We start from the raw sequence: 16,783 nt of genomic DNA, 5'->3' as shown, positions 1-16,783 counted from the left end.
TCTGGGATGAGGACAGCGTTCTGCAGTGGCCTGCAGTGGTGGCTGCACACAGCTGCTAAGTAGGGCGCTTGCAGTGAGAGGGCCACAGGCATATGCACTCCACCTCCACAAGCAGAAGCCAGTGTCTGGACAAAGAAAGAGACGGGAGCAACCGAGACATCACAACCAGATGCAGCACGTGATTCCTCACTGATCCTGCTAATAACTCATGACGAGAGAAACCTGAACACAGACCTTAGCAGAACCCCTTGGGTGTGGGTAGAGACCATCCATCTAAACTGCTCTCAGACTGAAGCATTACACCATGATCTGGAGTTTCTGTGAAGTTCAGCAAAAGTGAAAAAGGCAAAAAAAAGACACAGACATGCGCTTGCTGTACACCAAAACGTTGACTGCTGACTCTGAGAGGTCAGTGTAGCTTGTGTTATTCTTCTTACTTTCCTCTAGTATTTGAAAATATCCATAATAAAGTTTAAAATGTTAGTCTGGGGCTGGGGGTGTGGCTCAAGCGGTAATGCGCTCGCCTGGCATGCGCGGGGCGCTGGGTTCGATCCTCAGCACCACATAAAATAAAATAAAGATGTTGTGTCCATCGAAAACTGAAAAATAAATATTAAAAAACTTCTCTCTCTCTCCTCTCTTAAAAAAAAAAAGGTTAGTCTTACCCGGGCTGTCCACCTGTTGCTTGGCAAAGCTGAGTATCTCTTGGCAGAAGTGTGCCCGCTCCTCCTGGGTGAGGTGACCATCGCTGGCCAGAAGGCTGCTCGTCTGCAGATAGCTGGAGTGGAGAGTTAAGGGGTCAGAGGACCTCACACAGGGAGTGCTGGAGGCAAAAGGGCTTCCAAAGTCCTCTTTGGCCTTCCAAGTGTGGCCCAAAGGGCATCCTTCATTTTTTAAATTGTGATTGTTGTGTTTTTAATTATCAGAAACCTGAAGTTAGTTTAAAAACCAGGGGCCAGGCATTCAGTTCACACCAGAATGCTGTAAACAACCTTCCTCTAAGAACAGAAAGCAACAGTCCTAGTCCAGAAAAGGATACTTTTCGATTTGCCCAAGGTGCTTCTGGCACTCGGCCAGCTGCTTCCTCGTGTGAGTGACGGGCAGGGCCCAGCCCTCGGCCAGGTAGGTTTTCAGAGCCCCCTGCAGGTGAGCTTCTGCCTTCTGTGCAGACCTTTTCCTCCTGGCAAAGTCAACAAGCACAGCTCCTGTGAGAAGGGGATGCGCTCCTTCCGGGGGCACCTGCTGCCCCTCACACCCTGCAGGACACAAGCACCACCTCTGCCTAGTTCTGGCTGCTACCCCTCACGGGAGAGTGCTCTAGCCCAAGATCCACCCGGGGCTGCCAGGCGAGGGCTGAGGAGTGGCTGGCAGTAACAGGACCACCTCGCTGCTGCCAGCGCCAGGCATCGTTCATCAACTTGGGTGAGAGGTGAGAGCAGAAGGGACTGCCAGGGCTGCCCAGCAGTCATGCCACCCGAGACACATGCAAACAGAGCCCTGAGGCCCAGTCAGGGGAGCTCGGGCAGAGAGCCACAGAGAGCCAGGAGGGATTCAATCAGCAACATGTGTCATTAGGAGGAAGCTGCCCGGTCCCAGGGAAACTGAAGAGGCTCAGAGTAAAACCCAAAACAGTTCAAGGTACAAACCACTGGGGCCTGCCCAGTTCAGAAAAAAGCTGGACCCCCTCCTTCCCCACAGGGCTGAGCTAGGGGAAGGCCAGCACTGCCAAGCAGGCGCCAGGGCACCAGGGGACATTCCCAAGTCCGTCAATCTACTCTGGAAGTGGGAAGAGTTCACCTTTCCTAATTACACACTTAGGATTAGGGTTAGGATTAGACGTGGCCTTCCTGCTCAGGTAACAGGTGCACCAGAGGGGATTCAGGAGAGCCTAGTGCTAGCCTTGGCTCTGCCATCGATGTTCTGGAAAACAGAAGGTGCACTCGGACCACCCACCTGTGAGCCCCTTCCCAGCCGCTCACATCAGCTCACACACTCTCCTCTCTTGCTTCAGCTGCTGAACTTACTATAAGCACAGATTTCAAGACCTCATTTCAAATGTATCTTTTTTTGAGAGAACATTAATGAATACATGGCCTTTATGTCTTTTCCTTATACTCTATATCTCTTTCCAACTGAAACAGCAATTGCATGGCCAGCCAGGCTTTCTTCTCTTCTACAGGCTGGTTTTATCAAACACCTTAGAAATAGATTAAATTCGTGGTCTTTTCTTTGCACTCAAACTGCAGCTGGAACAGGAACAGAAATTCGTGTGCTATCTGAACACACTTAGCAATCACCTTGGATTGCCCTCCAGCATGCGCCCAACACACGCAGCTGCTCCATTCCCATCCTGCTGAGACCCGAGGGAGGAACTAGCGGACACTACAGAACAACACTTCAGTCCACGTTCCCTCGGGGAGAAGATTCCCAAATACCCCACACAGATCTTCAAAGTTACTTATAATATTGTGTGTGCGTGCGTGTGTGTGTGTGTTAGAGAGAGAGAGATATTAAATAAAAGAACTTCAAAGACCAATAAGTTATTAGGAATAACAAGCTAAAAGCCTCTCTCTCACTTTTCAGAAAAAAATTAAAAACCAAAATGACGGTAGCTGAAGAATAGATTCTACATTTAGGTACTCTTGACATTAACTCCACACCCAAATCTTCTTTCACTATATATGTGAAATGTTTAGAATTCAGAGAAAAGTTCAAGAGCAATTACATGTAGAATTCTGCTACATCTTTCCCAACGAGTTTGGCAGATCGAGTCCTCCCGATGCTCGTGTACATTTCAATGGTAGCATGGGACAGATCCTGTGGAAAAGGAAAAGCAGAATTACATGCTTGAATCTGGTTTTCTTTTGTTTTTTAGTACTGAGGATTGCCCTAGGGGAGCGCTTAACCACTGAGACACATCCCCAGCCCTTTTTTAACATTTAGAGACAAGGTCTCACTGAGTTGCTAAGTGCTTTGCTAAGTTACTGAGGCTGGCTTTGAACTCACGATCCTCCTGCTTCAGCCTCCCAAGCCACTGGGATTACAGGAGGGTGCCACCATGCCCAGCAAAAGTTCTTGAATTTTTAATGCTAGACAAATCCTATGTGCATTTATCCAAAGCTATAGCAAAAGACATTGTTATTAATAGTAACATCATTTTTTACTTGGCATTTATTTTTGTGTTGTTTTTCTGTAACACGTAACCAGTATAGTCAATAACGTGCATGGGTCCATACATACATATAAATAATGAAGGACGATAATAAATGCCCATGAATTTGTTCATCACAAGAGTAACTTTTCAAAGTCCTTTTATCTGAGGGTGCTCTTTCTCTTCTTTTTCTTTTTTACAATTCCTAGAGCAGACCCTTTAACAACATTTCTGAGGGTTCCCACCCATCTGTATCCCAGGGGACACGCTCAGAACCTGAATTACCCACAACCCAGGAACCGAGTGGATCTCCCACGCTACTATCCATGCTGCTTTCTGAAGTCTGTCTAATCAAATCTTGTAAAATCAAGCATAATAGCTCTGCCCAACAAATGGTTCCCTTCATAATTTCTACTTATTAAAGGGGCAAACCCATTTTGAACAAAATTGTAAGTATTCAAAGATGCATCCATGCCTAATTATGGCACGAGGTATTCATAAACATTTGACAAACAATCATTCCACGTTTTGTCCACAGTTCCCAAGGATGCCAAAGAAATAACCCAAGCACATCCCAACTCCAAAGGTCAGGCTAAAGGGCAAGTCTCCTATAGGTGGAGCTGCCCCACGGGCACAGGGAGCACTGTCAGTACTCACCAAGTAGTGCTTTTCAAAAGCTTCCACCGAGGACAGGGCTTCTCTGAGCTTCTTGTAAGGGCTCTGAGCTGTGTTGGCTTAAACCAAGAGAGACAAGATCCTTACTCATCTGCAGTCACATTTCCCTTCCAACAGGGCAGAGCTGCATCTGACTCGGTGGCATTACGGACGCAGCCAGGCCAACCAGAACTGTACTGTCAAGGCCAGCATCCCTCTGCCTCTGCCCTCGCCCCCCCCTGAGCTCTTTCCAGCTAGCACACTCATGAAGTAGTCTAACCCCTTCATAACCTCTCACTGACCTCTGAGGCCAGACTTTTCAGAAACATGCATTACAAACACTCCAATGGATTAAATTATTAAAATGATCTGAGACGGCCTCAAATCCAAACAGTGTGATATAGATACTATTCATTTTTTCTGAATTCCACTAGTAGGAGTGCTCTCAGTTCAGCAGGCGTTCCTTACCGTACTTCAGCAACAGTAGTACCTGTTTCAGGTCGCTCGGCTCCCAAACCTGCCAAGAGATCGACTGTCCTATTGAGATCTTCTGAATTAGGTCCTTTCTCTGACACGAGTCCACAGAGGTAGCCCAAGGCTTTTAGCTGTTGAGATAAAACCACAATTTCAACTGATTTCTCTTAAGAGACAGTAGAAAATTAATGAATTCAAAGATAAAAGATTGAAATTCAGCTTTCCTATCGAAATGACTCAAATCTGGATACAGAAATCCACACCATTAGGATCATCTCAGACCGAGACACTCCCTAAGGTGGTCCCTGGCACGGCTCTGAGCCAGCTAGCCTCTGGTTCCACCCTCCATCCCCTGTGCCAGTGGAACTCCCAGTTGGCTGCTCCTCTGCTCCCCAGCAGCCCGCCTGAGTGCCACCTTCTGCCTTTCCGCACTAGGTGGTGAGCTCCGCCCTTCTCATCCACCCCTTCCTCACCTGCAGCCCCGTCTCCAGCACAAGCACAGGAAGCACTTGCTATCTACTGGGTAAACTCACAGCAGTAGGGAGCCCTGACCCCAGAGCCATCCAGGCACTTCAGGCTACAAGAGCACCTGTCGCAATCTCAACAAGCAAGACTGCTCCAGACAGCTCAGGGCACCTGCCACACAACACCATGTGGACATCGGGAGCACTCCGCACCCAGAGGCAGTACCTTTTCTGTGGCATAGCTCCATAATCCCACTGTGTGGGCAATGTTGGAGTCTATCTGTGCCCGGTCGCAGCAACCTTCTATCCTCTGCAACACCTCCAGACAGCTCAGAAACACCCAGCAGTCCAGAGCGCCAGGTGGCACGGAAACCTGTAAGGACACAAGTGCAGGCAGGTCAGGGTGCTGGGGAGAGCAGAGACCCATATAGGCCACGTGGGTGTTCAAGACTTCCAGCCCGGGAGCACCCACCCAAACTCAGGGCTGCAGCCTGCAAAGCTGCAGGGAAGAAGTGCCACTGCAGGGTCACACAGGGAGAAAGGACGGAACTTATCCAAAGACAACTCTGTCTGTTATTTGATGTTATTGAGTGACTCAGCTAGGACATGACTTTCAGTTATACAATTAAAAACTTAAACAAGCTGGGAGTCATGGTCACACCTATAATCCCAGAAACTCCAGGGGCAGAGGCAGGAGGGTCATTAAGTACAAGGCCAGCATAAGCAACTTAGTGAGGCCTTCTCACAAAATACCAAATAGAAAGGGCTGAGGGAGCAGCTCAGTGGTAGAGCACTCTTGGATTCAATCCCTAATACTGGAAAAAAAAAAAAAATATATATATATATATATATTTTTTTTTTTTTTGAAACCACATTAAGAAAAGAAAGGCTTCCCAAAGGCCAGTTATGCTCACTTACACTCAGCGTGGGACCTGGCAACTTCTCAGTTTGAAGGGAGGACTTCAGGAGACTGGTCACATTAAGACAGACCACCCGACAGCAGATATGCAATGGCTCCCAGGAATGACCCAGGGACGCTCAGCCACGATCAAGGCGTGTGGGGATGGGGTACTAAGGAACTCCTGTCGCTTAGTTAGCTATGTACTAGAATGTTCCTGACAACTCTAATGCAACATCCAGGGTGTGCCTGGAAGACTGGGGGATGTGGATGGGCACACAGACTGGCTGTCACTAGAGCCGCTGCAGCTGCTGATGGAAACCAGTAAGTTCCCTCGACTATCCTCTCTAATTCCGTGCTTATTCCCTTTCCACTTAAAAGACAAAAAAGTTCTATTATCAGAAATGCAAAAGCATCTACCGTACGTATGGTAGATGACTCTAAGACACTGCCCCCAATCCAGCCTCTCTGAAACAGGACTGGGTCTCCCCATCGACCTTCACTTACAATAACGGCAACGCTAGCTTTGGTCTTGGTGGCACTAACTTCAAGGAGTACCTTAGTTCTGGTGAAATAGGCTACTGGGTAATACTCAAATGGGAACGTGAGTTCTACCAGTTCTGCACCAGACCTAGGAAGAGCTACCTCATGTTGAGGAAATGGTCACAGAAGGTGTCCTCGAGACACCTGGGAACAAACAACACAAGGACCGGGAATCAAATGGAAAGAACCAAAGATGTCTTACAGACGCCGACCTGCCCAGCTCTGAAAGATGAGAAAAACCATTAAAATCCTTTCAAATAAAGCAGCATAGAAAAATATGCACCATCAGAAGCTCTGTTCACAAAGTTGTGAGACTCTCTCAGCAGACAGCAGGCCATGCCAAGGGTATGACCCCAAACAGCAAGACCTTCACCCATCAAGCCAGGGCGGAGCAGGGCCACTTCATTCATGGGACATTGCCACCCTGTTCCTGACCCCCTGAGGCCTTCTGTAAACAAGCCAACTTACCTGGGCATGCAATGGGCACAAAAGGACCTCCTGAGAGAATGACAGGCTTCTACAGAGGACCTACACAGACAAATCCAATGAGGGAAAGACAGCACTGGAGCTAGAGAAGAGGCACTGGGGCCGCGGCGCACCAGGAGCACACATCGGTCTGAGCACACAGGGGCACGCTGCATCAGCACCTCTGGCCACAGCTGCTCTCCAAACTCAAGGTCAGGGCAAGGGCAGTGGAGAATCAAAGAAACACAAGGGACAGCAGATGCCCAGAAATGACCCAGAGGCCACACCAAGGTGGGAGAGGGCGCCGTGAGCAGACAGATGTTTCCTTGGTGTATGTTTCTGCAAAGAGCAAGCCCTGCTTTGGCAAGCCTCAACGACAGAGACTAGAAGCCACTGACAGAGCAGCAGCTGCCTTCCTAGGGGCAAAAACGATAACCCTGGGGCGGCCATGGGCAGTGAGGCCCACACCCACCGAGGCACAGGGAACACACAGGGTTCGTTTCACCAGCTCAAAGCTGGAGCCTCCCCACAGCCCTGCCGCTTGGGGCCCAGCACCCATTATAAACTGAGGTTTTACTGAAAAAGCAAAGAGATACGCATGCTCATTTGCCAGCCAGGTGGTGTCTTCAACTCCTGGCACTTCCTTTTGCCTCTCAAGCTACCGAAGCTCTAAGTGTAGCTGTGAGTGCCCCTCAGGGCTCCAGCAAGACCCCAGCTAAGCACCCCAAAGGGGAAGGCATCCTTTTTCTCCTCCACACATTCCAAAGGCCTGATGGAAATGGCTGTATAGTATTCTCTCTCCTAAGACTTTCGAGAACTTTAATGAAACACATTATTAAAAATACAGTTGTAGTGATATTCCCTCATTGCTTTTAAAAAATAAATTTCAAAGCACATACACTAAGATATGTAAAGAGCACAAATTCTAAATCTAGAACTCAATGAATTTTTCCATATGTAAGCACCACCCAAGGAATAAAAACCTCCTTACTAGAAGGTTGTCTCGACTCCTTGCCCCAGTTAGTATCTACTTCAAGAGGTAACTACTAGTTCTGGCTTCTGGCTTGTCTTTGAACTTCAGATGCATGGGGTCAGACACTCTATCCTCCCTAGCATGCATGGCTCCTTCTTCAGCATCATGTCCTCAGGACCCTGTCGGCAGCTTCTTCTCATGCTGTGCCTGATATTCTATGAATTCATCACTGCTAAATAGGGGGTGCTTCCTGTCCACCCTGGGTAATGCTGTTTGCAAGGCCACCCCACCTCCTGGGGGAGCCTTCACATACTCAGAAGCTGTACCTGTGCTCCGTCCACTAGAATGGCCCTGAGGCTCAGGCTCCTCCCCGCCATGCCCTTGCTGTGTGCACACTGAGAGGAGTGAGCTGGCAGCACAGGAGGCTCACTGGCTCCTCCAACAGTGCCCCACACAGCCAGGGTGGTGCTGGGAGCTGCCCCCAAAGCAGGGCCTCCCAGCAGCCATCTGTAGGCACATGTGACCTCTAGCTAAGCGTCAAAGCCACCGTGCCCAGGAACACATCTGCACACTGCTATTATTATTATTATTATTATTATTATTATTAGTGTTCACACTGCTCTTTGCTCCAGGAGAAGAGCCGTGAGATGAACCAACACTGATTCCCTCACCAATGTACAAGCTTCCAAGTGAGTCCCTTTGCTCGTCTTATGGCCAGACACGTTTTTCTTGGGGATATACCTGGGGATAGAATAGTTGGGTCAAAGGACAGGCTATTTGAAGCATCAGTCGACGTTGGCAGAGAGTTTTCCAATGTGGTGGTACACACCAACACACACAGCATCTAGCTCATGGGAGTCCTAGTTTTTCTATGTCTTTACCAACATGTAGAACTTCAATCTTTTCTTAAATCTCATTTAATCCAGAATGGTGGGACTTGAGAATAGAAAAGGTCCCACAAACTTTGGGGAAAAAAATGATTCCACAGCCACAGTTTTAAATCTGTCCAAATGAGCATCTGCTCCCTCCCCTGCAAGGTGGCTGGTGTGGGAGGGTGTCAGTGACAAACATGCACAGAGGCGACGGGACTCAGTCTTGGCCTGCGTCCCTCGGTGCACCTGGAACTCCCTGCCACCCTGACACAGGACTCTGCTCTGCTCTAAATTGGGCACCTAAGTTGCCCAACTGCAACTCTGGGGCTCACCTAGGAGCCAGTGGTGGCCTCAGGGCAGCCCCACAGACTCCCGGGACACTTCACTCTTTGTCTTGAGTGAACAACACACTTCTAAAATGAATTTCTTAATATATATGTTCTGTAATTTTTGTTAAAGTCCCTCCTTGTCTCCTGATTCCTGAAAAATAAGTAATGCAAAGAGCCATTGTCATATTTTCCAAGCATAAAATCAAAGCCACTCCTGTCTTCTTTTTTGTGAATACAGCCTACAGAATATGACGCCCCCAGAGTGTCCACCCTGGATACAGACTAAGCAGCAGCCCCGGGAGCTCCGAGCCTGTCACCCTCCCTCCGTAAGTCCCCAGCAGGACAACTCGTCAGAGTGGTCCTGTCCACAGCGGACCTCGGCGTGTCAGGAATCCAAAGGCATGGTTCTTGCGAGTCACACATCCGTCCACTCATTCCCGTGCTCTGCTTGCTCACTTCATGCTGCTCCTCTCTGCATGACCACCAGGACAACGTCGCCCTCACACGGGGTGGGAGCTTGGGTTTTCCCCATACCAGGCCGTGAGTCAGACCTACGTGTGTACCTGCCTGGTGGTGGCGAGCACGTGCCTGCCTTGTTGCATCACACCTTTCCACATGGGTGTGGCATTCCCACCGCAGTAAGTGCAAACCCTGCTCTTCCACTGGCCACCACTGCTGAGCTGTCCATTGGTCCTGGTGGTGGGCACGCGTGCTCTTCACGTGCCCAGAAAGACTGAGCGTTGCTCACGCCTCCCGGCCAAGGCTGTCTAGTGCCTGGCAGCTGGTCTTTGCCCTGGGACCCACGGGAGCTCTTCCCACCCTACCCAAGGGAGCTCATCCTCTCCTGACGCGCGAGCTGCCACTCTCCTGCACCACAGATGGCCTTCCGCTGACCTCTGTGTGCTCCTGAGAAGCACCTGCCCACCTCACACACACTCTCCCACGCTACCTCCCAGAGCTGGCCTCTTCCTCTCGTGTTGAGTCACAGATCCTCCTGGAACACACTGTGTCCACAGCTGAGCTACAGGCACCCTTTATCTGCGGATGCACAGTGGGCTCAGCGCCACTCATTGGATTTCTCCAATCCATTCACTTAAAACCTACCCCGGCAGTCTTACCTCAGAACCTCGCCCGTCCCCCTGGACCCCCACACAGGTTTGTACACTCTTCTGGCTTCCGGATGCGCCCTGCTCCTCCTGCCAGGGCCCCCAGCTGCTAAAGGCTTCTGTGGCACGTGGCTTCAGCCTAAGGGGGCACATCACTAGCTGTGGTGCACACGTCGGCCTCCCCTGCCTCCCCTTGGGCCTCCTCTCCAAGCACACCTGCCCCGACGCACTGGCCACGCTGAGCTCTTTCACAGCTCTTAAGGGACACTGTCTGCTCTGCCTGAAATCCACTCCTATGAGCGGTCACCTGGGGAGTGCCCTCTCACTGAAGTACATGGGCCACAGGGGTAGTGCATGGTTGGCTCTGGACTGTCCCCCACAGGTCCGTGTATGGAAGCCTTGGTCCCCAGGGCAGCAAGCCTGGAGGCTGGGGTCTGGGGAAGCGATGGGGTCACGGCTTCATAATTTGAGTGGACAACTGGGAGGTGGTGGGAACTGTAGGCAGGTGGGGTGCGGCTGGCTGGAGGACACAGGTCAGTAGCCTGTGCTCTTGGGACTGTATCTTGTCCCTGGTCCCTTCCTCTAGCTCCTCTTCCCAGCCGCCAGGAGGTGAGCAGCTCTCCTCCCCACGCCCTTCCACTGCGATGTCCTACCTCACCACAGGCCTGAGCAGTGGAGCTGGCCAACCCTGGACTGAACCATGAAACCATGAGACAAAATAAACCGTTCCTTCTTTAAATTGTTCTTGTCGGGTATTTAAAAGTTGATTCACACAGGTGGGTGTGTTCTCTGCTGGAAAGAGAGCCTACAACACTTGGCACAAAACACGCCCAGCAACCATCAGTTGGAGGAATGACTTCTAAGACGACTCTTCCAGAACCTTCCCCGTCACCCAATATGTGCTGCGTGTAGCCCACCCTCCCCACTTCATGCCGGAACCACATCGCTGCCCAGCAGGAGCAGCCCCAGTGGGCTGACCGTGGTTCTTGCAAGGGGAAGGGGCTTCCTCTCCACTCACTACTCTCTCACCACAGTGCTTGGCAGGCAAGCAAACGTTCCCCTCTCTCTCCCAGGGAAGAGACCACAGCCAGCCTCTCATCAGCTGCCACCCTCCAGTTCTGGTCCCCCTGGCTCCATGTCACAGCCCTAAAGTTGCACTTGTCCCACAGGATTAGTGTGTGCCACCACAGGGACCTCCCCACTCAAGAGACTAGTGAGGTGTCCACTGTGCAACGCTCAGGGAGCTCTACTGCTCTGCCTCTGCCAGGCGGAGCCCGCCGCCAGCTGGGACTGCACCCTCGCCTCTTTCCCTGCTTTGACCTGGGATCCCAGGCTGACCAGCTGATCACAATGATGTGTCATGCCTCAGCCTGGCCACCACACCTGTGACTGGCTGGTTCCTCTGAGGTCACAGGGGGCCCTGTCCCATTTGGCCACACTGTTCCACAGCAGAACCTGAGCTGACAAAGGTTAAACGCCACAGAGAAAACACAGTTCAAAACAAGCAAACAAACGTTGAGCCTTCACCATGACAGACACACAGTGGCCTTCTGGAAAACACTTTCCTGTAGCCCTCCATGCCCCCTTGGTTAAAAAAAAAAGACACACGTGTCATACTATTCCTGTGCCAAAGGCACTGCTGGTGTGGCTGAGAATGAGGAGGGCCTTCTAAAGGCCACTGGCCATGTGTGTCCCTGGCCTCACAAGTCCACCTGTACCAGTGTCTTCCAAAAATGTGAATATAGGACACACACCGTAACTCGAGGCTTCCGGACAACGCAGCTCTTCCAAGAGCAAACAGGAGCCCAGGACTGCAGCTCAGCAAGCACAAGAAGGCCCAGACCAGAAAGGGACCCACGAGGAAAGACCCCTCACAGGTGCTTTTGTACGCTGTCACACAGGGAATATATTCGCTTTTGATAAACGGAGGGAAATAAGACACAGCTGGAGGGAAAAAAAAGAGTGGAGGGAGGCCCTGTGTAGACACACGACTCCTGTGGGACAGGTGCAACTTCAGGGCTGCCCCAGCGTGTTGCACAAGGTGGCACGATCTCCCATTTTACACATTTCCATCAGGTCACTGGCCCAAGGCTAGGAAGTGGCTCCCCAGGTGGGCACCCCCAGGTGGAGGACCACTGTGGTACTGCTACAGTGGCAGGCTGATGCCTGACATCCGCTCCGATGCCTCCTATTCTCTGAGAGCCACTTTACGTCAACAGGCAGACTAAACAGGAGGCTTCTGGGACACGGTGCACAAGCCACAGAAGCGCACACAGAGCACCCCCTGCTGCGGTGACCTCATAAGTAAGGAGCTCGGTGATGGAGGACTGGGTCACAGCCCAGCCGCAGGAGAACACAACAGTTGCCAAACAGCTTCATGTAGGCTCTGTGTCCCTGTGTGCTGACAAACACAAGCCTGAGGAGCCACACGCCTGCCAGCGTTGCTGCTGAATAAGCCCCGCCTCTCGTCTCCCCGGCTCGGCTCGCCAGGCCCTGCATGTCAGAACTCAGCTTTGTGTTTTGTTTTGGTACCTGGAATTGAACTCAGGGGTGCTCAACCACTGAGCCCCATCCCCAGCCCTATTTTATATTTTATTTAGAGACAGGGTCTCACTGAGTTGCTTAGCACCTCGCTTTTGCTGAGGCTGGCTTTGAACTTCTGATCCTCCTGCCTCAGCCTCCCGAGCCACTGGGATTACAGGTGTGCACCACCGCCCAGTTCCACACCAGCTTCTTGCCCATGGACATGAACACAAGAAACAACCCACAAGAAAGCTAACCCAAAATGGTAAACGGCTTTGTTTTTGAGAGTAGAGGCAACTTGTAGAAAAATTAAATATGTTTGAGTCTTCTGAATCTTAAATCTTTCCACAAAAATTTAAAAGAAATTATAATAAGTCTTTCAAGTTACTTACCAACTGCCAAACTTAAGATATAACAGCCTCCTCCCCGCTAAACAAACACAACCTCACAGAAAGACCCCACCTCAGATGTGAAGGGTGGAGATGAGCTGGTGACAGGCCCTGCATGCCAGCCAGCACCAGCAGGCCCACTGAGACCCCTGAAAAAGGCTCCAAATTACTCACCTTGGGCCTCACACAAGCCTAGCACCACACCACCCTTCCCATGCCCTACCTCACTCAGTCCTCACCACCCAAAGGACAGCTGTCTTCACCCCCACCTCAAGGGTGAAAAGAGCGATACTTGGGGGAAAGGTAAGGGAGCCCCGGTTCCCAGCAGAGGCAGTAAGTCTGCACCCAGCCCACCCAGGTCTCCTTGCTCAACGGTCATTTGAGAACCTGATTCTCACACAACTGTCAAATGGGGCCAGACGACCAGTACACAGTGGAGCCACTCCTGACCTGCAGGGGTCACCACAAACAGTGCCCACCTCAGTGCTGAGAAACGGGCAGATGGTACCAAGGGGACTGTGGGTACCTCAGCAGTAGGGACAAGTGAGTGGGACAAGGAAGGTACCAGGAGTACCCATCCATGTGCTGGGAAGAAGCAGGAACCAGAAGTAGGTCACTGGAAGGGAGAAACTACCAAAGGGGACGAGGGACAGGGTGGCACACCCTTGTCTGGACCCAGCATGCAGCTTGGTCTGATCCTCCTAAAGGGGACACCGCACAGCTAGAAAAGTGCCGCCAAGTGCCATAAACATGACTCAGAGAAGGGAAAGTCAAGACGACAATGACAATTCCACTTCACAGGGACAGGCGGTGGGAGACCCACAGTGGACAAGAAGCACCTGAAACAGTACACGGCAGTCAAAGGCGCAGTGCACTCCCCACCAGCAGAGGAGGCCAGGGAGCCAAGGGCAGCATGTGCTCAGGGCCAGCCCAACACTCCCCAGGAGGCTCGGAGTCCTCATAACCTCCCAGCCCTCTTTCCAGTGATCAGGGGTAGCTGACAGGCTCCTTCCCCCGCAGCCAGAGGCTCTGCAGAACTCAGTGCTGCACAGCGATACAGAGGCGGGAGCATGTTGCCTAGTAGTGAACGTCTTCCACAGCCACCGCACACTCTGCAAACACCACGGGCAGAACCATGGCACATGGGAGGCCAGAGCAGCCTTCAGAAGAAGGGCCGCCAGGCCACTCCCTCTGTAGGTCACAGCCCACCTCTCGGGCCACTTCACACCCTCCCTACTGGCCCTGCTGGGGAAGCTGGAGGTACTCATCAGTGCACTCAAGGCCTCCCAGCATTCACAAAGCCTGGAGGAGATCAGGGACAGGAAGACAAGGTCGCAGTGGCAGGCACCTCACTCCTTCCCTGAAGAGCTGCCTGGGACCAGCAGTTCCCTCCCCAGAGGCCACAGCTCCTGCATACACTGTGGGCTCTGCCCAGGTCCCACCTGGCTCCGGGAGCTCGTCCCCTCCTTTGGCAGGCTGGAGGGTGTATTACTACTGTGCTGGGTCCGAGGCACAGAGAAGATATGAGGAAGATGGTTAAATATTGGAGTTATGACTGGGCCACAGACTGGTCTGCACCATCCTTCCAGGCTTTCCAACGCTCACCCCAAACAGGTCACAGCCGTGGCTTGTGCTGGTTTCCATGCCACGTCTGAGCCTCCTGGGCTCTCCCCTCGGTGATGAGACCTCCATCAGGTGCTGACTCCTGCACACATGGGCCAAGGAGCTCTGTTCTACCAGGCACTGGGGCCCCAACACCCTGAGGGTGGGCACCAAAGCAGACTCCCTACAGCCATACCGTCCTAGGTGGCCAAGTATATCTCATTTCAAGGTGAAAAATGGTTGAAAAGTGGCATTTTTCCTCATTTGCTTGACTTACAAGAAAAATACTTGGATGAAAATTTTAAATTCTTGAGTTTGTGACTCAGCTGAGGCTCTGAATTAAGAATTTCTCCATTAGAAATTAACTAAAATAATTTCTCTTCACTTAGGTTAAAAAGTATTTAAGTGCTGGGGTTGTGGCTCAGTGGCAGAGCACTCACCTAGCATGTCTGAGGCCCTCAGCACCATATTAGAAGTAATAAAAATAAAGTTATTGTGTCCATCTACAACTAAAAAAAAATTTTTAAATGATTAAATCTTTTTTTTGTAATTTTTTTTTCAGTTAAAGATGGACAGAATGCCTTTATTTGTTTTGTTTTAATGTGGTGCTAAGGATCAATCCCAGTGCCTCACATGAGCTAGGCAAGCACTCTGCCACTGAGCTATAGCCTCAGCCCCTGATTAAATCTTTTTTAAGAGGATTTCAAACTAAGTATCAGGCCTGTTATTTAGTATTCTAGTGTACAAAAAATAAGTTATTCTATCATAAAATACCCTCCTGCCAAACTTTTAGTCAATAGAGTAAATGCAAGCTCTGAGACCTTTCCGCAAGGGCTTGACAACAGCTGTGTCCCTTGGGTACCCAGGGGGGACTCCCATGATGGGACTTGGTTGGCCTGGATGCTGGCTGGGTCCAGTTCCTAGACCTGGGGAAGTCACCTCGCCCACTCAGAGGTCTAACAGGGCAATGGGTGGGGATGTGTGTGAGTGCTCAGAACGGCAGGTGGCACTCCACATGGGCATACCTGTGCTCTTCTGGGTACAGAGGCTTACGAAACCCTCTCGCACCACAGCCCATGATTCCATGGCAGGGAGGGCCCGCAGCCCTGTGTATCAGCACAGGTGATCAGTCTAAAGCCTTACTCTTCAATGCACATACACACACCCCAGTCATCCAGTAAGCTTTATGTCACTGTCACCAACATAGCTTGCCAGGTCACTCAGGCCCTGTTAGCCACACGTCCATGCCCATAACCAGCTATCTGGGAAGGGCGTCCTGAAACAATGTCCATATACAAAATCCAGCGAGTACCCTTCAGGTGAGTGACATCTATCAGGGAAAGCTGCTCCCCTGGTGTCACCACAGTCACCTTACAAGCTACACGGAGACCCCAACCTGAGAGGCTGACTTGGCCAGCGTGGACATCACCACGGGGAGAGTAGAAACTAGACTTCTGAGCAGCTGATCTATACAAAAAGTGACTAAGCAGACAATCAACTAAGTCAAGAACATGCAGAAAAGGCAGCCGGTTCTGTAGCAGGGAGAGTCTGGGGAAGGCCACAGTTCAGTTTCCTGTGGGGAGAGTCCAAGGCAAGTAAGTGGGGAGAGGAGCTAACTCACTTCCAAGAGCTTCAGCTCCTGCACACAGCTGTGCAGCAGCTCCAGGGCCCGCTGAGCCACCTCCCACGGCCGCTGCAGGAAGAGGAGCAGGGTGCACTGGCGCGAAAACAGGTAACTGCGCAGGTCCAACAGGGTGGCTTCTTGCCTCTGTATCAACTCCCGCTTCTCCATATCTATGGGCTTGCGGAGGACCAGTCCATTCCAGCTCTTCACCGGCTGGCAGAAAAAAGTCAGCCAGTTGGCACCATCTAAACAAATACACATCATGAAAGTTGCTGACCACAGGTACCTCACCTGGCTGAGGTTCCTGCTCAGGACCAGGAGCCCGCATGGAAGAGCAGGCAGCTTTGCAACCAGTTACTCTCTGCCAACACACCATACACTGGGCTAGGGCCTCAGGATGGGGTGGTTCCATGAGCACAGGCCTCTGGGTCCTGGCTTCCCACGGCTGAGCACAGGGTCTGAGAGTCCAGGCAGCAAGGCACACCATCTCACCAGGCCCAGGGGGTCCTAAGTAGGAACAGAACACCTGGGCAGCCAGGCAGAGGCTGAGAGGTCGAGTTGGGAACACCACAGGCTCTGGGCCAGTCAAGATGAGGCCTTGGGAGGAGCGTGGAGGCGGCCTCACCTTTACCTACAGTGCAGCCTGCTCAAATCCTAGTGTTTTGTCTTCATTACTCATCAGGTTTCCCTTGACTTATTTCCCTAAATCAACCACA

General features: G+C 51.4%; 1 protein-coding gene across 3 annotated transcripts in view; it reads right to left on the bottom strand.

Moving 5' to 3' along the window:
• Window positions 1-16,783, bottom strand: part of Trappc10 (trafficking protein particle complex subunit 10) — a 76,570-nt gene that overhangs the window by 17,798 nt on the left and 41,989 nt on the right. For all 3 annotated transcript variants that reach the window (XM_026410060.2, XM_026410061.2, XM_026410063.2), the window contains 7 exons: window positions 16,065-16,312; window positions 4,970-5,116; window positions 4,296-4,410; window positions 3,809-3,885; window positions 2,726-2,817; window positions 1,040-1,180; window positions 666-778 (listed from right to left, as the gene is read on the bottom strand). In XM_026410060.2, the coding sequence (XP_026265845.1) occupies window positions 666-778; window positions 1,040-1,180; window positions 2,726-2,817; window positions 3,809-3,885; window positions 4,296-4,410; window positions 4,970-5,116; window positions 16,065-16,312 (933 nt within the window). The remainder of the gene's footprint in view (window positions 1-665; window positions 779-1,039; window positions 1,181-2,725; window positions 2,818-3,808; window positions 3,886-4,295; window positions 4,411-4,969; window positions 5,117-16,064; window positions 16,313-16,783) is intronic.

Source organism: Urocitellus parryii, chromosome 2, assembly GCF_045843805.1.
Source record: "Urocitellus parryii isolate mUroPar1 chromosome 2, mUroPar1.hap1, whole genome shotgun sequence".
Lineage (NCBI taxonomy): Eukaryota > Metazoa > Chordata > Mammalia > Rodentia > Sciuridae > Urocitellus > Urocitellus parryii.
The sequence above is the reverse complement of the archived record's forward strand: the minus strand, read 5'-3'. Positions and strand labels throughout refer to the sequence as shown.